Source organism: Eriocheir sinensis, chromosome 24 (genome assembly GCF_024679095.1).
Source record: "Eriocheir sinensis breed Jianghai 21 chromosome 24, ASM2467909v1, whole genome shotgun sequence".
NCBI classification, from domain to species: Eukaryota; Metazoa; Arthropoda; class Malacostraca; order Decapoda; family Varunidae; genus Eriocheir; species Eriocheir sinensis.
In genome coordinates this window covers 11,594,470-11,621,252 of record NC_066532.1, presented here as the reverse complement: position 1 = coordinate 11,621,252, position 26,783 = coordinate 11,594,470, and the positions used below count along the sequence as shown (strand labels likewise).

General features: G+C 41.4%; 1 protein-coding gene across 1 annotated transcript in view; it reads left to right on the top strand.

Moving 5' to 3' along the window:
• LOC127002843 (kinesin-like protein KIF14) overlaps nucleotides 1-19,597 on the top strand; it is a gene marked incomplete at its 3' end in the record, with an annotated part of 140,290 nt that extends 120,693 nt beyond the window's left edge. The window contains 1 exon segment of the mRNA XM_050869060.1: nucleotides 19,376-19,597. Within this exon segment, the coding sequence (XP_050725017.1) occupies nucleotides 19,376-19,597 (222 nt within the window).
• Between the last annotated feature and the right edge of the window lie 7,186 nt (nucleotides 19,598-26,783).

Below are 26,783 nucleotides of genomic sequence, written 5' to 3'. Positions count from 1 at the left end.
AACCACTCAGCCACCGCCATGTGTGTGTGTGTGTGTGTGTGTGTGTGTGTATTTACCTAGTTGTATTTATTTAGTTGTAATTTTACAGGGCCTGGGCTTACTCTCGTGTGGTTCCGTATCCATATTTGTACTTGTCCAGTTTTTCCTTAAAGTTGTGCACACTCTTCGCCGATACTACATCCTCACTTGGGGCCGGTCTTACAGTCCTTTCGGGAGTGGCAAAACGAAAACGCTCACCTGGTTCATTGGCTGCCGTACGAGAGCCAGGCGCTCGTCTTACACTCAAAGATTTACGCTCCCTAACCACAGGTGCACCCAACCTAAATCGTCGGCAATGTTGGTATAACTGGTCGGCCAAGGTTGGCAAGCATGAGCGTGAAAACGTAAACAAAGTCACGTGATTTCTCGGCACGTACCATGAACTCTGCAGCGGCCACAGTTGTTTTTCTCGAGATAAATCATGTTTTCAGGATTACCTCGTCTCCAGGTAGAGTTGTGGGCATACCTTAAAGCTGCGTGTGGCCTCTGTGTTTGTCTGCCTAACTTGTCCTTGAGTCTGTGGTGGGTAATAATAATAATGACAGGGCCAGTGTGACATTTCTGCTTCCCACATTTTATTTTCCCAAAGTTTTCCTAGATACCCATTCGTTAGTCAGCCCAAAATGGTGCATGAACAGCTGGGTGAGCTGCGTGTCGACTGACCAAGCTGAGATTCATACACGGACACACGGATTTGCTGCTGAACATGCTAACCAATGTACCAGTGTTTCTTTAATCTAGTGGGCATTTTAAGGGCAGCCCTCCCAGCTGTTCCTTTTCCTTTTCAGTGTGATGAAAAAAGGGGAGTAGAGGATAAAACATCCCAAGGATGAATTTTTACAAAGTCTTTGGAAAATAGTTTAGCTCTGCCACTTCAAAATATCATGTACTCTTCCAAGCTGTGGGCAAAGGGCAAAAATACATGCTCTTTAACCATAATATGAAGGTGTACATTATAAGTAACTAACCTAAGCAGACGTAACCTAACCAAACCTAACCACTGCAGCCACCGCCCCGACTGTCCAGTGCACTGACAGTGCTGGCAGGGTTATGTTAGGTTTGCTTAGATTAGTTAGTCTTATTTATTACTTCTATTGAACTGCTTATTTGTATTTTTTTTCAAATTATTATGGTTTTGAGTGTTATTAATCTGAAAACAGTAAGAAAAAAAGCAGGAGGGATTGTTTCTTCACTCAAAGAAATGGATATTTGGGAAAACCTGGGGAAAGTAAACTGATAACTCACCTGTCACACTCACCACGTCCCAGGATAATTAGTTCTTACCAACAACCACCTCCAGGGCCAATAAGATGAAGATGAACACTGAGGCCACATGCAGCTATAGCATTATGCCCCCAACTTTACCTTTATTAATTTAGCATGGGGTAAAGAATTTATCGTTATTTCATATTAATATTTTATTGATAATATAGTTTTACTTAGCCTTAGTACGTGCAATGAAAAAGGATTACACAGTCTAATAATTTATTTTTCCATGTTGAAAATAGTACAAGTAAATTTATTACCAGATAAAGATTTCCTTGCAGCAAAAGGTCTTTTATGATATCTGTAACTTGACTGCTCTTTGATGCTATAAATGAACACAGTCACCACAGAACAGCCCCAGGGCTTTGTCCTGGAGCAGAAATAGCAGATGATCCTGTCACCATTCTCCCTCCATTCTATCTGGCCTGTAAAGTACTCTTTTCTTCTCTTCTGTAGCACACGTTCCATTGCTTTGGACTAAGCCCGGAATTGTGCCAGATCTATTCTCCAACTAACCAAAAACTCTTTCATCAATAGAAAATGTGAAACCTTGCTTTCTCTAACTCTTCCCGTGATTTCTGGCATTTAGCCAAAAACATCTTCTCCAACTTCACTTCTTCATCTTTCCCTCCACTCCTCAGTCCTGAAGTCTCATCTGTCTCTAAGGCTGAACTCTTCTCTCAAACTTTTTCTATAAACTCCACTCTGGATGACTCTGGGCATATTCCTCCTACTCATCCCCCCTCTGACTCCTTTATGCCTGTTATAAAGATTCTTCAAAATGATGTTTTCTATGCCCTCTCTGGCCTCAATCCTCAGAAGGCTTATGGACCTGATGGAGTGTCTCCTATTGTCCTTAAAAACTGTGCCTCTGTGCTGTCACCCTGCCTGGTCAAACTCTTTCGCCTCTGCCTGTCAAGATCTACCTTTCCTTCTTGCTGGAAGTATGCCTTCATACAGCCTGTACCTAAGAAGGGTGACCGCTCCAATCCCTCAAACTACCGTCCTATAGCTTTACTTTCTTGTCTATCTAAAGCATTTGAATCAATCCTTAGCCGGAAGATTCAAAAGCACCTTTCCACTTCTGACCTTCTATCTGATCGCCAGTATGGGTTCCGCAAGGGGCATTCTACTGGTGATCTCCTATCCTTCTTAACTGACTCTTGGTCATCCTCTCTTAGCCGTTTCGGTGAAACTTTTGCTATTGCGCTGGACATATCAAAAGCTTTTGATAGGGTCTGGCACAAATCTTTGCTTTCCAAACTACCCTTCTACGGTTTCTATCCTTCTCTCTGTACCTTTATCTCCAGTTTCCTTTCTGACCATTCTATTTCTGCTGTGGTAGACGGTCACTGTTCTTCCCCTAAACCTATTAACAGTGGTGTCTCACAGGGTTCTGTCCTATCTCCCACTCTCTTTCTGTTGTTCATTGATGATCTTCTTTCCAAAACGAACTGTCCTATCCATTCCTACGCCAATGAATCCACTCTGCATTACTCAACTTCTTTTAATAGAAGACCCACCCTTCAGGAACTTAACGACTCAAGGCTGGAGGCTGCAGAACACTTAGCCTCAGACCTTACTATTATTTCCGATTGGGGCAAGAAGAACCTGGTGTCCTTCAACGCCTCAAAAACACAGTTTCTCCACCTATCCACTCGACACAATCTTCCAAACAACTATCCCCTATTCTTTGACAACACCCAGCTATCATCTTCCTCAACACTAAACATCCTCAGTCTATCCTTAACTCAAAATCTCAACTGGAAACTTCATATCTCTTCTCTTACTAAATCAGCATCCTCGAGGCTGGGCGTTCTGTACCGTCTCCGTCAGTTCTTCTCCCCCGCACAGTTGCTATCCATTTACAGGAGCCTTGTCTGCCCTCGTATGGAGTATGCATCTCATGTGTGGGGGGGGTCCACTCACACAGCTCTCCTTGACAGAGTGGAATCAAAGGCTCTTCGTCTCATCAGCTCTCCTCCTCATACTGATAGTCTTCTACCTGTCAAATTCTGCTGCCATGTTGCCTCTCTTTGAATCTTCTATCGATATTTTCATGCTGACTGCTCTTCTGAACTTGCTAACTGCATGCCTCCCCTCCTCCCACAGCCCCGCTGCACAAGACTTTCTACTCATGCTCATCCCTATACTGTCCAAACCCCTTATGCAAGAGTTAACCAGCATCTTCACTCTTTCATCCCTCACGCTGGTAAACTCTGGAACAATCTTCCTTCATCTGTATTTCCTCCTGCCTATGACTTGAACTCTTTCAAGAGGAGGGTATCAGGACACCTCTCCTCCCGAAATTGACCTCTGATTTTGAACACTCCTTTAACCTCTGTTCTGGAGCGGTAAGTAGCGGGCCTTTTTATTTATTTATTTATTTATTTATTTATTTATTTATCTATTTTATTTTATTTATTTACTTATGTTTTTCATTACGCCCTTGAACTTCTCCGTAGCTGTAAAAAAAAAAAAAAAAAAAAAAAAAAAAGTAAATAAACTTATCTACCTTTGCCATCTGCACTGACTGAAACCCCACTGTACCATCTCCATAGGGCTCACTCACATGTACTCAGTTTTGCCCCTGCTGATTTTCATCCCTCTTCTACAGTGCATATCTCCACCTCTCTAGTTGATTTTCAGTTTCTTCCCTGCCTTCACTACATATAATAATGTCATCCACAAATATCATGGTCCACGGAGACTGCTGCCTGACCTCATCCGTCAGCCTGTACATCACTACTGAAAATGAGCGGGCTGATCCTAAGTGTAGTCCAACCTCGACCCTGAAACTCTCCGTAACTCCTGCCATACCAGCAACATCATAAACCTTTTTGGACAAATGGTGTGCTTCTTCTGATAGAGAAATTATAAGTAGAAAGAGTACCAGATATATCAGTTGACAACATCTCCAATAGCCCTGCTACCTGAGACTACAATTTGTATGCAGTCAGCTATGGTGAAGAGGTAATTGCTTGTGAGCAGGTATTTCACTGTGACAAGCATCTTAAGATTCAGAAGAATTCTACATCCTGTGGGAGAGACATGCATTAATTATTGGTATAAAAAAAAAAAAAAAATGCTGTCATGTTGAAATTAAGATAAAAATAATTAAAAGTTGGGTGTGCAGAAAACAAGAGAACTAAGAAAGAGACAAGCTGGAAAATTTAAACAGAAGTATAATATAACAATGACTGAGGGAGAGTGATGAATGGAAGAACAAATTTCAATGCTAATGCACCTATAGTGTATGCCCCAAGCCTTAACTTTTTTTAATTGAAAGATAGGAAGGGGGCCGAGCCAAACCTAACCTTCACAATCCTACATGACGCATCACGGCCACGAGAAAATGCACAATATTTTGGGCTGTCATAACTTTTTTACTATTATTAGGAGAGAAGTTTCATTGCACCACCATATACACTAGATGAATATACAATTATTGCAAAGAAGAAAGACACCATTTCCACCTCTTTTAAATGTCTAAATTTTCCCCGTGCACACCATCCAGAGAAATATATCGCCACCCGTACTCTAAGGGTTAGCTGCCATTCTCATAAATTACTCAGAAATGAATACTGTAGTCAGTATCTTAAATAAGTGAGAAAAATCATCTTATTGCTGTGGAAGTGTGCTGTGAAGTAGCTGTCAGGGCAAATGACACTATCTTAGAGCTGCAGCTCAACATTAGGATAGTAACCTATCACTGCTAAGGATAATAACCTATTGCTGCTAAAATAAACTATGGCGACTTAAGGGGGTACGGGACACCTGAGGTCATCTTACTAAACTATCGGGTATTGCGATGAAACCAAGTTGGCATCTATGTTGCCTACATTTTGTACGAGCCAGAACAATGTATGTTTACCTATATGTATACTTATACGTATACATGTGCATATACTTGTTGTGACACTTAAAATCACACAGCACCATTAATACATAGCCAATCACTTTCATTTTTTGGCTGTGAATAGTCTTTAGGTATGCCTAGAGCCCTATGGAAAATATTCTGAAAGTTTCCCATATAGAAAGGCATAATGGTATTTCTTTTATTATGTTCGTCGAACATCGCGTAAAATCTTGTTTTTTTTTTTGTCACTTTTTCCTCTTAATACTCCCATCTCCTTTACCCTATCAACAATATCTAATCATAGGTCTCTAGCTACTTGTACAATCAACATTCCCTGCTCTTTTCATGTAAATCTGATTGATTTTAGATTTGCTGCGATTAATAAAGAGACAAAATTTAACCTTTAACTTGGTCCATTTAAACCTGCGCCAGACGTTTAAAATTTCCGCTACGAGGAAAACATTGCTCGGGGATTATTTCTCGATGGTATAAGAATGTTTTTAACACAGTTTTGCAAAATGCTATATTTTGACCCCCCCCCCCCAGGTGTTGCGTACTCCCTTAAGGCCAGGAGCACACGAGCGACTTTGTGTTTGCCACACTGAAGCGTGTTTAAGCAACTGTGTCTTGACTGAGCCACACCATAGAGTCGCCCATGCATGGACTCTGAGGACGAAGCAGTTGCATTACTTCTGCTTCTGCGGCACCGCCGTCGTCATCGTGAAAGACAGAGAGCACTATGGATGCACCCAATAATTTCATCGAGGCAGACTCATGGACAATTTTACACCATAATGGGTGCTTTGGTTTTTCCTGCAGAATCCATCTCTCTGAAGCCGGGCACGAAGATGTCACACATCTCCCATGCCTTGGCTTTTGCAATTTTATTGCTGTAGTCATTGCAGTGTACGTTCCATATCGCTGGTCGGTCTTCAATTTCAATAATAAATCGATCTATATCGAGTGTAGTCATGGTATAGTAAAAAGAAAAATGTGTCCCTTATTTACTCCTCAATGTTTAGCATGTGACTGTCTGCCAGGCAGCACGTGTCCGTCGCTCAGCCACAGTCGTTCGTGTGCGGGGGTCCTCGACACAGAGCCGCGCCACCCTGTGGCGGGGATCAGCAATAGCTCGCCACAGTCGCTTGCCACAGACGCTCGTGTGCACGGCATAGCTTCTAAACAATGGAAACCTATAGGAAGCCACATCCCTGCCACACACCGATGCTACAATGTGGCGCCACAAAGTCGCTCGTGTGCTCCCGGCCTATTAGATTGACAATTATATATGATTCCACGGAACTAAGCAAACCTAATAATTAGTAACCTAATGCCCTTTAACTAATAATCTATTAGACCTAAAATAGTTACCTTTCACTGCTAGACAGTAGCCTATCACCTCTTATCTAGTTATTCATAACACAAACAGTCGTACTGATTAGTACATAAAAATACATCAGAAATAAACTGGTGACCACCCGGGATGGGTGTAATTCTATTGTTTTTGTTTTCTCTCCCCCTCTGCCTGGCACCAGCTATTATGAATAGTTCCATTATACCTTGAATGCTTTTTGGGTTGCTGTCTTATATATTCTTAATATTTCATAACAGATTTCATGTTGATTGAGTGCCACTAAATCGACAGGTATATTCAATGGTTTGTTATAACCCTGTCAGCATGCTCATATGAGCCACAAAGACAACTACATACAACTTTTTCAAAAAGAAATGTCAATAGATAAATAAAACACTAAATATACTTACCAAAAATATCCATTAGAACATCAGAACATAAGGAGTCTGCAAGAGGCCGGTTGGCCTATACTGGGCAACTCCTGTTATCCTAACCCCACCTTACCTCACTATCCATGAATTTATCCAACCCCTTCTTGATTGTATCTATGGTATTGGCACCCACAACATGACTGTCAAGCCTGTTCTATTCGTCCACCACTCTATTTGTGAACCAATTCTTGCCTATGTCTTAGCTGAATCTGAATTTGTCTAACTTGAGACCATTGCTATGTGCCCTATCTGTTGTGCTGGTGGTGTATGATACGCTGCCCAGTAAAACGCTTATACAACAAAAATAAAGGTGTTTTGAATAATTATTTGAGTTATATATGCTTGATATGTCATATCATTGCAGATTTACTCATTTACTTTGAATTTATTGGTTACAAATCTCGTTTTCGTCACCTCAACAGCTCCCCAAAATCTCCTTACCAAAATGCTGATTTTTTGTTCGCGAGCAACCGAAAAGCAGTGGTCAAGAGCAACTGTAAGACCCAATCGCGCGTGGAAGGCTTTCATTCACTGGCTAGCTAACTAAAACGGGTGACTGTAAGACCGGCCCTTAGTCTGTTCCAAACCTCAATGCTTCTTTGCGGGAAGATATATTTTTTTATGTCTCTCAAACATCTTCCTTTTCTCAATTTTTTAATATGTCCTCGTGTGTTGCTGGTGTTTCTTCTCGTAGTAGCATCTCCTTCTTCCATTTTACTCCACACCTTATAAATTTAGTATTAGGTCTCCCCTTTCTCTTCTTTGTTCCAATGTTGGCAGGCTCATTTTGTTTAACCTTTCTTCATATGACAATCCCCATAGTTTTGGAACCATCTTCATTGCCATCCTTTGTATTTTTTCTGTTTTTTTCACGTGTTTCTTCTTATGGGGAGCCCACACAGTTTCCGCATATTCCAACTTTGGTCTAATCATAGTGGTAATCATCTTTTTCATTATATCTTTATCCATGTAGTGGAATGCTATTCCTATATTCCTTACCATTCTATACGTATCTCCGAATATCCTATTTACATGACTCTGCCTGTTGATTATCTTGTACTATCACTCCCAGATTTCTCTCTTCTCGAACTTTCAATATGTCTCCATCTCCCATTCTATATGTTCATTTTGGTCTCCCTTCACTTTTACCCATTTCCATTACATGACACTTCTATACATTAAACTCCATCTTCCAATTCTTACTCCAATCCCAAATCTTATTTAGGGCCTCTTGCAGAATTTCAGTCTTTACTATAGTCTATCGATTTTAACTTGAGCCCTTGGGCGCAACTCAGTGATTCCCCACGAGACCACGCTGGTGCCACATGACTCCATTACTCTCCTTAGAGAGGGTCGGTCTCGGTCTCTCTCTCTCTCTCTCTCTCTCTCTCTCTCTCTCTCTCTCTCTCTCTCTCTCTCTCTCTCTCTCTCTCTCACACTCTCTCACACACACACACACACACACACACACACACACACACACACCATGCATCGCAACAAACCCGTAACCTCTATTACCAAGCCTAGGTAACTTAACAATCCTTAGTTTCAATGCGCGTAGCCTAAGAAACAAATTTGATGAACTGAGATGTCTTGCTCTAACAGAAAATTTTGACATAATTGCTATAACCAAAACATTTATCGACACCACAAACATTGATTTAAGTTCCGAATACAACATAGATGGCTACAGACTCTTCAGCAAAGATCGTATAAACCGTAGAGGTGGTGGCGTCGCCCTTTTTGTCAACAGCTATTTGCAACCCATTGACAAAACACCAAGAGACAGTAACGTTGAACATTTGTGCATGTGAGTAAACATTGCAAAAGTCAATTTAAATATATCTGTCACCTACAGGCCTCCTGGGCGATCACTCGATGACGACCTTGAAATGTACAGTGTTATAAGGCAGTCACTTAATAACAACGACTCACTGATATTAGGAGACTTTAACCTCCCCCATATCGACTGGGCGACACTGTCAGGTACAGAAGGCGAGTCACATAGAATGATCAAATTTCTAGAAGAAAATTATCTAAGCCAAATGGTTTCTGAACCAACTCGACAAAATAACATAGTCGACCTTGTTATAACGACCCAAGATAACCTAGTCAGTAATGTCACGGTAGGAGAACACCTCGGTTCTTGCGATCATAAATTAGTGCGCGTCGACATTAGAGCTCAAACATCAGTGACTGAAAATAAAGTAAAGGTGCCCAATTTCAAAAGAGCTAACTTCGTAGAAATCCGACAAAAACTAACAGAAATACAACTATCAGATGACGGCAATGTAGAGGAAGCCTGGCTAAGCTTTAAACATCACTTACTCACTCAGCAGAACACATTCGTCCCCTTGTGCGAGAAGCGAATTAACACTAATAAAAGCCCACCTTGGTTTCATAGCGAAATTAAACACTCAGTCAAGGAGAGAAAATTGTTTTACAGGTTAAAGAAAGAACAAAGCACGCCCGAAAACATTAGACTTTATAACGATGCCAGGTGACGAGTAAAAAGACTAGTAGGTCAGGCAAAGCGTAGTAGATATGAAGAAAATATTGCAGCCAACTGTAAAAATAATCCGAAATCTTTCTTCAGTTACATAAACAACAGAAAGGCGATCAGAAGTGGAATTGGACCTTTAACAAACAGCGACGGTGCACTAGTGACTGACAGCCAACACATTGCAAACCTATTAAACAATTACTTTTCCTCGGTGTTTAATACTAACAGTCCTCCCACCACTACCACCAACATGTAAATCTTGAGCATGCATTGCCTAATTTTGAAATAACAACCAATAAAGTCCTTAAAGCTCTCCACTCACTTAAAACAAATAAAAGTCCCGTTATGTATTGGGACGATGTTAGCCCTCTTCCAATCTCTCGGTACCTTATTAATCAAGTTGCTCAACTTTTCAGCTATTTGCCTCTTTTAGGACCCAATTTAATATACCATCCGGTCCTGCTGATTTTCTCACATCCAATTCTTCCAATAACTTTCTAACTTCATCTGCTGATGTTTGTATTCTCTCCAGACCCACTCTATTCCCCGGCACTGCATCTACACCTTCAAACTCACTCTCCCTTGTGAACACTGTTTGGAAACAATCATTCATTACTTCTACTATTTCACTTATACACTATCAAAAGTTTCACCATTAACTTTAACTTTCTGAATCTCATCTCTATTTCTCAACTTTCCATTTATGAACTTACAAAACAGTTTTGGCTGGTCTTTGCACTTATCTACAATATTTTTCTCAAAATTCCTTTTTTCTTCTCTTCTTACTTTGACATAAGCATTCCTCTTCCTTTTGTACTCATTCCATAGATCCATCCTCCTATTTTTTCTCCATTTGTTCCATGCCTTCTCCTTTTCCTGCTTGGCGTCTACACACTTTCTATTGTACCACTCTTCTCTTGATTTCTGGCCTTCTTTCATCCTTGGTATCCACTTTTCCACCACTCCTTCGTTGTAAATCCATAGAAAGATAGTCCATTTTCCTCCACATTATCAGCCTCAAAAAAAGTATCCCATTGTGCTTCCTCAAAATGTTTCCCAAGTTGTTCAAAATTTGCCTTATTAAAGTTAAACCATTCATTCCTGATTATTTTACCTCCTTCTCGTAATATGTACTCAATAAGTATGTGATTGTTTTTCCCTATAGGGCTCTTATAGTTCATCTCCTTTATGATATCTGGCTCACTGGTGATTATCAAGTCCAATCTAGATGGCTCGTCTTCTCCTCTGAATCTTGTATTTTCCTCCACCCACTGTGTGAGGACGTTATCTATAACCAACTCCAAAACCTTGTTCCCCCATGAAGCTTCACTTCCTTCCGTTGACCAGTTTTCCCATGACACTTCCTTACAATTAAAATCCCCCATTATCAGAATCTTCTCCTCCAGCAATCTCCTTAGGCAATCCAATGTGTCTTCCAGCTTCTTCTTGTACAATTCTTCTGTCTATGAATTGTTTTTTGGAGGGACATACACCACTACGATATATATGTATCCTCCCCTTTGCAGTCTTATTCCCACACTCAAGACCTCCGCTTCCCCTTCACCATAGGCGACCCCCTCCACTGTCCATTCTTTTTTCAACAATAGCATCACTCCTCCTCCTTGTTTATTTTCTCTATTTCTCATCCATACATTATATTTACCATCCCCTAAGTTAAATGCATCTATACTACCAGTCACTTTTGTTTCTGTAATCCCCATGACATTTGGTTTTTCCTTGCTCAGGTAATCTCCTATTTCTAACATTGACGATATTAACCCATTCACATTAGTGTATGCCACCTTCAAGCTGCCACCTCATCTCTTCTGTACCACTTCCTTAGGTCATGTCTATCACTCTTCAGAAAAACTTTCTTTTTTCCTCTTCTGATCCTCCTTCATTCTTTTCATTGGCTTGATTCTTCAATTCTCTTATCGTGTTGCTTTCCTCCACACTTCTGTCCTTTCTTACCCAGACTTTTTTGTAGGCCTCTGTTCTTGCTAACTTCCATGACTTTCCCACCACTTCTTCCACAGCAGCATGAGACCTAAATCTAATTTTTACTGGTCGTTGGGCTCCTTCTTCATACTTTCCAAGCCTGAATACTTCTTTGATCTCCCCTACCAGCTCATGACCTTCTTCCTGAATTGCTTCAGTTACTTGTTCCACTGCCTTCCTTTCCTTCTTTTCCCTTGTATGTCTGACTGGCATGTGCTCTTCTTTAATGCCCACCACTACTACAGACTTCTTTTTTCAACCGTGTCCCTCACTATTTCTGGTTTTTCTTTTATCACCTTGATCACCTTTTCAGTTATAGCTTCATCCTTAGCCTTGACTTGTTCCTCCACAATTTTCTCAAAGCTAACCTTTTCCTTTTCTTGTTCCTCCTTCCAGACTTTATGCGTTTCCTTTAATTCCTTGACTTTAACCTCCACGTCTTCTGCCTTTTTCTCATTCAGTGTTACCTGCTTGTGCTCGCTCATTTCTCGATGTTGTACACTGTCAACAGCCTTTGTTTCTTTGGGACAGCACGATTGTGCCCTAGCACGGCTCCCACCTTAGTAATTCACATCCAGGATTTAATCCCACGTAGCTATGATGTGAATTTGGAGCACGTCTGGTGATCAGCTGTGTCAGTCCGCCATCTTGTGTGTGTGTGTGTGTGTGTGTGTGTGTGTGTGTGTGTGTTTACCTAGTTGTATTTACCTAATTGTATTTACCTAATTGTATTTACCTAGTTGTGGTATACGGGAGAGGAGCTACGCTGGTTCTGTCCCGTCTCTATATCTACTATTATCCAACTTGGCCTTAAATCATGAATGGTCTTGGCATGGACCACATCCTTTTCCAGGCCGTTCCAGCCTCCACCATTCTTTGTTTGAAGCTGTTCTTTATGTCTCTTGTACAGGCTTCCTTTTTCATCTTCCTTCCATGCCCTCTTGATTCTCTTGTATCCCATATTATTAGATCTTTTGTCCACTTTTTCCATCCCACTCATCACCCTATATACCACAATCAGATTTCCTCTCTCCTTCCTCTGTTTCAGTGTCAGTTGGTTCAGCTGCTTCAATCTCTCTTCATATGTTAAATCTCTTAGTCCTGGAACCAGCTTTGTTGCTGCCCTCTGAATCCTCTCTACTTTCCTTAAATTGTCTTTGTACTCAGTGACCATACTATTGCTGCGTATTCCAACCTTGGATGTACCATGGTTATAATCAGTTTCTCATCATTTCCTCATCCAGATATTGAAAAGCAACTTTTATGTTTCACACCAGGCTGCATGTCTCACCCACTATTCTACTTATATGTTCCTCTGGCGATAGATTATCTGATATAGTTATTCGTAGGTTCTTTTCCATTGATGCTTTCTTAGTGCTTTTGTTTTCCAAAGTATAGTTGCCTAAAATTCTCTTTTTGCTCTTTCCAAATTTCATCACACTTCACTTTCTGATGTTAAATTCCATTTCCCATCTACAACTCCATTTTCATATCTTATCTAGGTCCTGTTGTGGTGCTTGACAGTCCTCTTCACTTTCAATCCTCCTCAGCAACTTAGCATCATCCGCAAACAAACTCATATAGCTGTTCACTCCCTCCGCCATGTCGTTGATGTAGCTTGCTAACATAGCCAGAGCCAGCACTGACCCTGTGGAACTCCACTAATCACTTTCCCCCATGAGGACCTCACACCTCTGATCACCATCCTCATTTCCCTATTTTCTAAAAAGCCCTTCATCCACTTCAGAAGTCCTTGTCCCAGTCCTCCAGTGCACTCTATCTTCCACAGCAGTCTCTTATGCAGCATCTTATTTAATGCTTTCTGTAGATCTTAAATAAATTCCATAAGCCCAACCTTCCCTTTCCTGCACTATGTGAGTCACTCATGAGTAAAAGCACATCAGATTCGTTGAACAAGATCTTCCTCCTTGAAAGCCATATTGTTTGTCTGTGAATCTGTTCTGTCTCTCCAGCTAGTCCATCCATTTATTTTTGCTCAGCCTTTCACAGATCTTCACTGCCACACTTGTCAAGGAGACTGGCCTGTAGTTTTCAGGGTCTTCACGGCATCCTCCTTTGTGAATTGGTATAATGGCCTTACCTTCTGCTGGTGAGCTGGCTATGATGCATTGGATCTTATCAGCTAATTGCTTACTGCACTCCTTCAGACCCAGCCTGACACACCATCCAGTTCTAGTGCTTTCCTCACTTCCAGACTTTCCATTATTCCTTCCACCTTTTGTACTGAAACTTGGATTCCTTCCAGGTATTCCATATTTTCTTCTCTTCCTACATGCCCATTAAAGACACTCCCTTGTAAACACTGCCTGAAAACAACCATTCATAACTTACACCATTGCTGCTGCATCCTTGTACTCTTCACCATCCACTTTAAGTTTACTTAATCCTCTTTTTTTCAGCTTGCTATTGACACATCTATGAAATAACTTTGGCTGTTTTCAGCAATTTTCTTCTGCATTCCTCTTGTAATTCCTCTGTTCCTTTCTTCATATTCTGATGTATTCATTTCTCACTTGTTTGTACTTCTCTTTTCTCTCTTCTCCGCCTGCTCCATGCTACATTATTCTCTCCCTTTGCTGTTTCACATCCTCTATTGAATCAAGTTGTATTTCTAACCTCCCTTTTCCCTATTTTTGGCACGTATCGCCTTACTCCCTCGTTGTAAATCTCCAGTAAGGACAGCCACTTCTTTTCCGCTGTTTCAGCTCTGTAGAACTTACTCCGGTCCGTTTCTTCAAAACGCTTTCTCAACTGTGCAAAGTTCACCTTGCAGTAAATGTATCTCCCAATTTTGTGGTCTTCTCCTCTCCTTACTCCTCATGTCATTCATTGTAAACTCAATTACCACGTGATCACTTTGTCGTACGACACGATCATGACGTGATCACTTTGTCACACGACATTTTTTCAACTATTTCAGGCTCCTTTGTAAACACTAAGTCTAGCCTTGAAGGTTCATCACTCTCCTAAAATCTTGTGTTCTCCTTGATCCATTGTGTAAGACTGTTGTCCAATGCCATCCTCAACAGCGTGTTTCCCCGTGATCCCTCACCTCTATGTGTGTGTGTGAGTGTGTGTGTGGTGTGTGTTTATTTACTATTTTTCATATATTTATTTGTATTATTTTATTTTTTTGTGTGTGCTGCTTGTAACGCCGGTAGGCTTACTTGAGGGCCCTTATGGACGGCCCAAGCCTGTTAGTGGTGCAGGCTAATTTTATTTATAGTGGCTGCCTTGATGTATGACTCTTGCTTGGCCCATGCTGCCCCTGGTGCTACTCTTGACCAAAGTCGTTGAAGTTAAGGCTGATTGAAGATCCAGACAGCATGTGGGTAACCTTCCATTACTTGGCGATGACTTGAAAAATCAGCGTGTTTCGGTGGGGACTCAAACCTGGTCCATGCTAGGTCCTCGGGCTCACTGCACCTGAACGCTAATCACTCTGCCACCGCCTCCCCCAGTAACTGTGGAGATTGACTCCGGGCCTCCAAAATACGACATTATGCCTCCATATTATATAGTTAAGGGACATATTTAAACTACTCCAAGCGAATTTTAAATATCCTGACCTCTAACGGGGGACTTCGCCCTCCTTGACCCCCCCAGTGTGGTAACACTACACTGTGACTGCAGCAGAAAATGCATAACTGGCAACTTGGGCCTGTGGGTAACAGCTGAGCCAGGTGGGACTCTGATTCGGTAGGAGAGCCCAGGAGTGTTTCGGGGGTGCACTGATTTTTTACGAATTTTCGAATAGTACGGGGGTCCTGGGTCCCCAACCCCCGTACTATTTAAGGGACGACTGTATTCATTATTTAAATCACACTTTCCATTTCTTTTCCATCACACTATCCATTACAGTCCAACCTCACCATTTGCACACATATGGGCGGTCTGGAGGTGCGCAAATGGCGAATGCGCAAATGGCGAACTTAATAACATGTGGGTAAAAATACATACGGGCGGTCACGGCCCAGGGGGGGGGGAAAAAAAAAAATCTGCCGGCAGGAAACACGTCATACTCACGGCCAATCTCTTGCTTTTTTTTTCCACTGTCCACCTTCATAATCACTTCCACCTGTGCTATGGTCATCATCGGGTTCTTCTGAGGTTTAGGCTTTGATGATGCTGCATGCAGCATGATGGTGGTGGAAAGGTGAGGCAGAAAACATCGAATAATCGCAGTCACCACGAGATGAGGAGGCGTTCGGGTTAAGGCGGGAAACGACATGTTGTGTGCATTGGCAGTGTTCTTCACTAGTGGCAGAGGGCGTGCAGGTGGTAATCAGCTGTAGCTTGCCAGCGGACGCCATTTTGGTGCCAGAACAGCTAGTAAACGTCCTCAAGATCAGCAGATGCCATTTTGGTGCCAGAACAGCTAGTAAACGTCCTCAAGATCAGCGGACGCCATTCTGCTGCCAGAACAGCTAGTAAACGTCCTCAAGATCAGGAGACGCCATTCTGCTGCCAGAACAGCTAGTAAACGTCCTCAAGATCAGGAGACGCCATTTTGCTGCCAGAACAGCTAGTAAACGTCCTCAAGATCAGCGGACGCCATTCTGCTGCCAGAACAGCTAGTAAACGTCCTCAAGATCAGCGGACGCCATTCTGCTGCCAGAACAGCTAGTAAACGTCCTCAAGATCAGCGGACGCCATTCTGCTGCCAGAACAGCTAGTAAACGTCCTCAAGATCAGCGGACGCCATTCTGCTGCCAGAACAGCTAGTAAACGTCCTCAAGATCAGCGGACGCCATTCTGCTGCCAGAACAGCTAGTAAACGTCCTCAAGATCAGCGGACGCCATTCTGCTGCCAGAACAGCTAGTAAACGTCCTCAAGATCAGCGGACGCCATTTTGCTGCCAGAACAGCTAGTAAACGTCCTCAGAAGATCAACAGATGCCATTTTGCTGCCAAAACAGCTAGTAAACATCCTCAGAAGATCAACAGACACCATTTTGCTGCCAAAACAGCTAGTAAACATCCTCAGAAGATCAACAGACACCATTTTGCTGCCAAAACAGCTAGTAAACATCCTCAGAAGATCAACAGACACCATTTTGCTGCCAAAACAGCTAGTAAACATCCTCAGAAGATCAACAGACACCATTTTGCTGCCAAAACAGCTAGTAAACATCCTCAGAAGATCAACAGACACCATTTTGCTGCCAAAACAGCTAGTAAACATCCTCAGAAGATCAACAGACACCATTTTGCTGCCAAAACAGCTAGTAAACGTCCTCAGAAGATCAACAGACACCATTTTGCTGCCAAAACAGCTAGTAAACATCCTCAGAAGATCAACAGACACCATTTTGCTGCCAAAACAGCTAGTAAACATCCTCAGAAGATCAACAGACGTCATTTTACTGCCAAAACAGCTAGCAAACGTCCTCAGAAGATCAATAGACGTCATTTTGCTGCCAAAACAGCTAGTAAACATCCTCAGAAGATCAACAGACACCATTTTACTGCCAAAACAGCTAGCAAACGTCCTCAGAAGATCAATAGACGTCATTTTGCTGCCAAAACAGCTAGTAAACATCCTCAGAAGATCGGCGAATGCCATTTTGCTGCCAGTGAGACGCCGTTACTATAGCGACGAGGTGCGCAAATAGCGAGACCACCTGCGCAAATGGTGGGATGATGGCCGCAAATTAAGGCGGCGCAATTGGTGAGGTTTTACTGTATTTGAATCAATAAAAATTTGTACCTTTGGCAAATACTGCGCAGAGGTAATTTTTGGGGTATTTTTTGGCGTGTTATATGATTAAAAAAATATAAATAAATAAAAAAATATTCTGAAAAAAGGGGCGTCTTACATGGGGGGAAATACAGTATGTACTTATTTGTAGTATACAGGGCCTGAGATCAAGCTCAGATAGTCCTGTCTCCCAGTCTATAATTGTCCAACTTTTCCTTCATTTTATGGACACTGCCCACCTCAACAATGTCTTTGTTTAGTCCATTCCATGTATCCACACTCCTGTATGGAAGGCTGTACTTCTTTATGTCTTTCAAACAAGTCCTCTTTCTCAACTTCTTGCTGTGTTCTCTTAGTTGCCTCCTCCCTTCCATCTCATTTAAATAATTTTATTCAACACATCCATTCTACCTGTATTCCTGTACAACGCTGTCAGGTTGCAGTGCTTATAGGTTCTCTTCGTTGAGTGTTGGTAGATCCAGTTCCTTCAATCTAGTCTCTTATGAGACTTGATAGTTCTGGTACAATCTTAGTTGCAATCTTTTCAATTCTTTCAAGTCAAAGTCTGAAATCCCCATTTTTAAATGACCCCCTGAGGCTTTAATCTTGGCTCCCTCAGTGGTGCTGCCAGACATGCAATTTTTGACCCATGCTACATTATTTTTTTTGCAGTGCTATTCATTAATTTTTAGCACTATATGGTAATCTCGATTTATGTGTTTGATGGATGTTTAGTTATAAAGAAAACACATGAAAACACATGTTTTTGTATATAAATCATTCCTTTTTTTTTTTTTTTTTTTTTTTTTTTACGTTGTTGCCTATTGCGCCGGTAGGCATCTTCCCGGTGGGGCCTGATGGTCGGCCCAAGGCTTCTTCCAGGTGGGGCCTGATGGTCGGCCCAGCCCGTTCTGGCATAGTGAGTGTTATAGTGTTATTGTTTTCTCAAAATAAAAGTATCCCTTGTCTTCATCTTGCGCCTTCTTTACACAAACATCACCCTGCCTGTACACCTGCCTGCTATTGTGACTCAGAGGCAAGTGATGCGGCAAGTAGCAACGAGTGGATCATTAGGGGGTGGGGATGGTGGCTGACCCATGTGTCCCAATGTTGAGAAACTGTACTTATGTATGCTATAGTCAATCCAGGAGGAACTGGCGGATTGGGGGGTGAGAGGTGCGGGTCAGCCCCGCACCGCAATTTGCCACACACTCTCAACACTTCTCGCTTCCTCTCATATGTCAGCTATTTACTACCTTTAAATTAATTTAATTAAATAATTGGATAATCCAATAAGGTCATATAGCGTTAAGATTGTTTAGTTTTTAAGATAACAACAAATATTTTGTATAAATACCACGACACTTGACAGCGTTGTATTCCAACGTTGTCATTCTACACATCCAGAGCCCAGGTCACTTCTCTCAAGGTCATGGAAGGGTCAGTAGGTGGGCCCATGGGTGGCCCGCTCCTGCCTCTGCCTCTCCCCTCCCTCCCTCTCCCTGCCTCTCCATGTCGTTGGCTGCACAGCCGCGAGAAAGAATTAATTTACAATGTAAACAAGTACTTTTTAGACGAAAAAACAACAGAGGATTTATCATACCACTCACAAGAGTAACTGCAAGAACAGCAAGAGCCACTAATGTTAGTGAAAGAACTATTGAAAGAGTCTGCGCCAAACTGGATCATGAGTGCATGACGAACAGGTCACCAAGACAGCCTGTATTCTCGTCCCCGAAGAAGAGAAGAGAAGAGAAGAGAAGAAAGAAGAGAGAGAGAGAGAGAGAGAGAGAGAGAGAGAGAGAGAGAGAGAGAGAGAGAGAGAGAGAGAGAGAGAGAGAGAGAGAGAGAGAGAAGAGGAGGAGGAGGAGGAGGAGGAGGAGGAGGAAATGAAGGGTGGATAATGGTGGTCCACTCAACACCTTGACTCTAATCCCACAATTGGAGACAAGAGATGTGGCAGCGTGGTACGGGAGGAGAGACCCCCGCAGAAACTCCCCAATCCGCCAGTTCCTCGTGGATTCACTATAGACACTTTCAGAAACATAACTGATGTGGCCAGAGGGAATTTCAAATCCATAGGAAGCGATAAAGTGACAAATGTATGTATACATGATATACCGCAATGTTAAACACTGGCTTCACGTAAATATACGTGGTTGACCTCTTATGGGTTAAATTACTGATGTTTCTTTGTTTACAGCGCATCAAAGACCACACTACAGAGCCTGGGCACACCCTCGGTAATGAAGAGTTGAGCAAAATCCTCATTCAGCTCCTTTGTCACAGCCAAGCAGTTGCTAGCTCTATCTCTGCCATAGCCACCTCTGAGGCTGTGGCCACAACACAAAGGAGAGACCAAATCCAAGATGACATACGAAAAAACCTTCAGAAGCTCTCTAGCTGTACTTCAAGACTGTATCAGGTAAGTGTTCACCCTGCATACTATTGTTGAATCTATTGAACTTTACTGGAGACATAAATCATGAGCTTTCACAGATTTATAAATAGAATTGTATCCTTTCTACCTAGCACAGGCTCAAGCACCAGAATTTTCAGTTAATTTGATTAAATAAATGAATAAAATTATTTTGATATACCAAGGTGCCTTGTAACTGGAAGTAGATTAAAATACATTCGCATATTTTTTATAGTACTCCTCTGCCTGCATCTTTAGATTCTAGGGGGTTCTCTGGAAAATTGTCAATTCTCCACTAAAAAATAAAATTGTCCCACCACATTTTACACTACCTTTTGATCATGTCTTCATTTTATATTTTCCAATTATGACACAAAATTATCATAAATGTGTACACTCAACAAAAAGTTCTCGAACACCTGGGCACGACGGATGTGGAAATTAATCGATTGCGACTAGTCACCTCAGAATGGTTGGTACCCCAATTGTGATGACATCTGAATCCATTGCTGTACCATATGTGATACGTTTCAATACTGTGTTGATTTGGTGGGCGCAGTAAGTCATGCTCATGTTAGTTTCGGTGGAGACCCCACAAGACCGGTGCAAAGTCGTTATTATCCTTCACACTGAAGGACTCAGTTATCTCCAACAGCATAGTGGATTGATGTGTCCATCTCTACCGTATCACTCTGGCCCAACAGATATGTGGAAAAAGGTGACATGCCTCGAAGCTTCGAAGCAGACTTAACTGTATGATCGGCGCAGGCGGTGCATACACTCATTATTAAATAAATAACTCCCATCCTCATATATCTTACAATTAACCAAGCTGTTGCAGTATGTGGTTTAAGCATTGATTTTGGCAGATATTTTTATTTTACATTCTTTTAGTATGTAACCTGGATAACACACTGGCCCTGTGGCCGGGGTAATGGGCTCCCTCCCACCACAGGCTCAAGGGCCAATGTTACGGAGATGAGCACCGAGGTTACGCGCTGCTACAGCGTATGCCCCCAACTTTACCTCTACCTTTACCTTTAGTGGCAATTACACTCAACCCTCGATTTGCCGGACCTCCATTTGCCGGATTTCGGATTTGCCGGACAAGAGTCCGTGGGGTAAAAAAAAAAAAAAAAAAAAAAGTCCGGGACAAGTCGATTTCAAACTACCGCGCCAGACAAAGTTCGCAAATCGGGCACTAGATGGCAGCGCGGGCGGACATACACGTCTAGTACTGGACTGTACACAAGTCTGCCGCGTCACACGAGTGTTGTGCTTACGTGCTTGTCGTGGATACACCTCTTCTTCACAACGATGCCACCCAAAAACCCACCAAAGAAAGTAACCAAGCGTACAGCTAAACCTGTGCACCTTTCTGTACCTGTATATAGTATATGTATGTTGTATATGTGCATGTTGTAGAAGGTAATATATTATATTACAGGACAGTATAGGACAGCTATGCGAGGTGTAGTCCGGGGGTGGGTTGTGTTTCCCGGACATATATAGGGTAAAGTCCGGCAAGGGGGTAGACCCCCGGACATTTTCCATTGCCGGACATTTGCCATTCCCGGACAAGCCTTCCCCCCTTTTAGTCCGGCAAATCGAGGGTTGAGTGTATATGCAAACTACCACCTGGAATTATCATTCTCTCATTTGAATAGGAATGACGTCAGGCACAGCATTTAAATTGACTGATAACGTTTTGAAGCAGAATGGGTTACAAATTTTTTTTATCCACACGACAGCCTCATAAAAACTGTCAATAATTTCTGTAACGCAATGACGACCTAATGTTAGTGACTCGGTACTAAATTAGTTAGTACCAGAATGACGTCATCCTACAGACGAAAAAAATGCACTGGTGACGAGGAATTATCACCGCAGCATACAACCAATTATTAAAATACGGTTACATAACCGAATGTTCACCTTACACCACAGCATATTAACCCTCTCGCGCACCGTAAGTTTCTAATAAGTTTCTGTTCCACTCATCATACATTTCTCAGGCCCGACCGGCCTTTTTTTGCCGCCGCGATACTCTACATTCCCGGACGTATTTTACCCTCACAGATATAGCGTATACCAATAAATTTGGTATCAATGGTTTCATAAAGACTTGTAATAGAACATGCACACATAAAAATAGAGGAAATATATATATATATATATATATATATATATAGATATATAGATATATATATATATATATATATATATATATATATATATATATATATATATATATATATATAAACAATACAAACCTGTTTCAAGTCTCCGTATAGAGTATTGTAGACAATAAATCAGTACCAACTCTTCCCACTCACTAGCTCGAAATTTTGTGGGCCAACTTTTTAAGCGAATATATGTTTTAAAGCAGAATTTAGTGAGGATTCGTATGGTATCCTCAAAATCCTCATACGCATATTAGTTCCTGAGTTACACCGAGAAAACTGTATTTTTTTCTCTCCCATCTGAGTAGGGTAACAAATAAAAATCGCTCAAAGCTCCTCATCTACGTTCCTTAGAAAGGTTGCCATATGTTACTATCAAGAAACTTATCCCAATAAATGACGCTCCGAAATTTGACGCACTTTCAACGAAAACGTAATTTTTTATATTTTTTTAAACTTTTATGACGCATTTCGCGTCATCGTGCGCCAGGACCTTTTACCCTTTGATGACGTGAAACGTGTCATCGTGCGCGAGAGGGTTAACAATACATTATCGAGATCATGCAACAAGACTTATCAGTGCGCATGTAATACAGAGCCATTGGCATCTCACTCCTTCACACAGAGCATGTGTACACAGGGCTACCACCCATTTTACACTGGGAGAGGTGTCTCAAAATTCTTTGTCCGTGTATCTCAGGATGCATGGTGCTTAAAGCATTTGAGAACTTTTTGTGGAGAGTGTACATTATAGGCTGGGGTGTGGAGTCAGAATCGGTTGAGTCGGCTACTTTTGGTCAGAGTCAGAGTCGATAAAAATACCTCCGACTCCTTTATGTAATCATTTACCAAGTAATGTAGTTGATTTTTTTTCTTTTTTTTCTTTTTTCTGCCTGTAGTGCGACTTTCTTGAGCTGCCTCTTTGTCAATGCCAGTCTGTTACTGCTGTAATATATGACTGCTAGGCCAGTTTTGCTTCTTCATGGGGAATTCCCACAATTTTATGGGAGAGATTAGCTTTTGTAGGAGCTCTTGTGGGTGGACATTTCAAGACAGCATTATGGGTTATTATGGCAGGAATATTGATTTAACATGGATGTTTTTTGTGTGTAAAAATGTTTTATTTCATATTTCACCTGATTTAATAATTATGTAGATCTTTGAGATGCTGTATTTCGCGGCGTATAACGCGCTCTGGCATATAACGCACACCCCAAACTTTAAGACAACAATTTTGGAAAAAATAGCTCTTAAAATGCACAGAAATATGTACAGTTAACCCGGTAGTAGCGACGGGCCAAATCTGTGGCTTTACCGTGTAGCAGCGACGGGCCAGATTTGTGCCATGATATAAACCCCCAAAAAAGATGATACATAATCTGCTCACAAATGCTTTGATATATATTATGAAATGGTTTGTGTGAGGGGTGATTTTTTCTCATTTTTCTCGCTTAGAGGGACCATTAAGGAGACCGACTGAGTAAAATCCTATCTTCTTTCCTTATCACTCAAATTGCAGATTTGATTTTCTGATGATTTGTTTTGCATAAGTGAATCTATAATGAATGTTTGAGCAACTTTGGGCCATATTTCATTTTTTTTTAATCAAAACGCCAAAAAAAAAATAAAAAAATTATGAATACTGACTAGGTTTTCCTTTATAATTCCTTGCAAAATTGTCTGACAGTAGTTTACATCATAGGTAAGGAAGCTGTCGTGGCAGAATTTTTTTTTCTCTTTAGTTTATGAGAAAAAAAATCCATTTTCCCCTGTTTAATTATATTTTCAAAAATATATGAGTTCCAAAACAAATTTTTAAAATTCTGAGACAGCAGAAAAAAAAGCTATTGTAATGCTCTTTCCACCAATACCTTATTCATTGAAATTGAATGATAAATGTAGGAGTTATTCACCAATGTATTGTAAAAAGTTAGATTTGAGTTACGGGGCATTAAAGTTACGTAAGTACGTATTGATGTTCCTCGTCTATGAATGGCCACACTGTGCCGAATATTGTTAGTACCAGGTATTGTAATTGTGTTGTCTTGCTATTTAAGAGATCTTGAGTCATGAACATGGCATCTGATCCCACTTCTTGTTGAAGTATTACTCACTCAAAGGTGAGGGTGTCAGGGAGCCACCGCCTCCCTCATTGTTGCCAGTTTTTGTTTGCATCGCTTGGTGTTAGAAACTATCTGGCTGGTAGGATTTGCTTTCTTCCTTTTCTGTTTTAATCTTCTTTCTTGGTGTGATGATCTGTCAGAAGCTCTGTCTTTCCTTGTCTTGTATTTGTTTTCATTTTTTTTTTGTTTTTTTGTTGTATGGTGAGATGGGCTCTTCTATCTTGAAACTGAAGTAGAAGGCTGTGGTAATGATGGTGGTGTTGATGCAGAAGCATCAGGAACAACAGTCGTGGCAGCAGGGAGCGAGTGAGAGGTGGTGGTGAGTGAGGCAGGAGCGGTGGGTGGTGGAGAGTCAGGCTTTGCTGCTCCATGCGGAACGCCTGTCTGTCTCTCTTCATTTTCTGCTCGAGCATGGCGTGCCTTCTTCAAGCAGGCAATCCTCTTGACAATGGCAGCCTTTCTTCTTGGCATTTGAACTGGATGAAGCCAGCATCATCAGCAGTTTCGTCATAAGAGGAAAAAAAGGCAGTGTGGGGGGAGAGCGTACACACCTACATCTATCCTTTGCGTGACAAAGACACGCACTGATGAATTATGGTAAGAGCTATGGGACAGTGTTGCCCCGCATGCACAGGAGAAAGTATCCGACACCACCAGAGAGAAAACTATTCGTGTCTAAATACTACAGTGTTTTTCTTACAATTTTTTTTCTAAAGGTATCTTCTGCCACATGTGACCTTGACTGAGCGCGTGGGGTGATTTAAACGGCGATTTAAACGCCCATTTAAACTCGGTCGGTAAAAATTCCCCCTGTAATGCTTTCTCTATGCCCTTAGGGCCAGGAATTGCCAGGTGTAAAGCCGACTTAAAACACAAGTGAGACGCTTGGCCAGCAAGTGCTCAAAGATCTTAGACAAGACTGGGGTTATGGAGATGGGTCTGTAACCACCGGGGTGAATAGAGGGTGAGGATCCCTTAGGTATCGGGGTAACATTAGCAGTACGCCAGCATACTGGAAAAGAACCCTTACGTAACAGAGCTCTAAAAATAACTGCCAGTTTTGGAGCCAACAGAGATGCTGTCTTTTTGTAAAACAGAGGCAAGAATCCCAAAGGATCACAACTGCCGAATGAGTCCAAGTCATTAAGGTATCTTAATAATTCTGATGACTCAAAGGCAATAGCGCTTAATTTTACATTCTGGGAACAGGGTGGAGGCAGGTCCAATACTTCATTACATTGTTTTGAATTAAAAGTAGAAGCCAAAAGATTAACTTTATCTCTCGAACTATGGCAGATTGAACCATCTCCTCCTGTGGTACACTACATCGTTGACTTGTTCTTCATTCATCACATTGCATAGTGTGCCACCAGTGGAGCACTCTCCTTTTGCTCCATCCATGGCGCAAGCCGCCATACACACATTGTTCTTTCAAAAGCATGCGTCTTGTACCACATGTGGAGCACACTACTTGTTGATTCACTACAAGATATAGCCTATCTTATGAGATCTTATGACACTTTATTCTTTGTATTACTTTATCCTACAAAATCTTCTTTCTCCTTTCTTTCCTTCCATCATCCCTCTCTATACATTTCTTTTTCCGTCATGCTAATCTTTCTGCATCTATCTCTCTTTTACATCTCTTTTTCCTTTTTTTCTGCCGTACTGACTGACTTCCTGACTGACTAATGACTTGAGTGATTAACTTAATGTCTTGCCACTGCCTGAATAAATGGTTAACTTTCTGACTGACTGACTCTCTTATTTACTAACTGATTGACTGACTGACTTCCCAGCTAACTGACTCAATAAATTTTAGACTGAATTCTGGATGTAGGCTGATGCTTACTAACTGACTGACTGACTAACTGAAGAAAAAGCTGCTGAGTGACTAGCATTTTAATTTTGTATTTGAGTGACTGACTAGCTGACAGACTGACTGACTGACTGACAAACTGATTGATTGACTGACTGATTGATTGACTCACTAAAGGTATATATAGCTGAACAATAACAAAATTTTTTGGTTATTTCCTAACTCACTGAATGATTGACTGAGTATCAGAAAGTCTACCTAAATAAGCGAAAAGAAAAGATTCTGACTTATTTCCTGACTGAACCATTGACTAACCGCTTGACTGAATAATTAACTGACTGACTGACCGACTGATTGACTGGCTGACCGACCAACTGACTGCTTGTCTTGGTGTGGTCTAGTCTTTGGTAATACAGAACCTATTTATTTTACTTTATTCTACAAAAAGGGTTTCGAAAAAAAGAAAAAAAAACTTACAATTAAGAGGCCAAATTTCACTGAATACTGGAAAGTTTTCAAATCAGATAAATGTAATTTTGAAATAATTTTTCTGGGTTTAAACTGAATAACACTAAATGTTTTGTTGGTCATAATTTGATTCCATCACATGTTAACATGAATTGAGTGATATTATATGCTAAAACAAAAGAAAAAGGTTTAAAAATACTTAGATTTTATTTTGTTTCCAAGCAAATGTACCACGGGTGGCACAACACGCAACAGTTGAAAATGCATGATGTACCGCCAGTGGTACACATCACGGGGAAAGTGTTAAATTCTGCTGCCTTGTTGCTTCTCTACCTTCTATTGATATTTTCAAGCTGACTGCTCTTTTGAGCTTGCTAACTGCATGCCTCCCCTCTTCCCTGAGGCTCTGCCGCACATGACTTTCTACTCAAGCTCATCCCTATACTGTCCAAATCTTACGCAAGAGTTAACCAGCATCTTCACTCTTTCATCCCTCACGCTGGTAAACTCTGGAACAATCTTCCTTCATCTGTATTTCCTCCTGCCTACAACTTGAACTCTTTCAAGAGGAGAGTATGAGGACACCTTTCCTTCCAGAA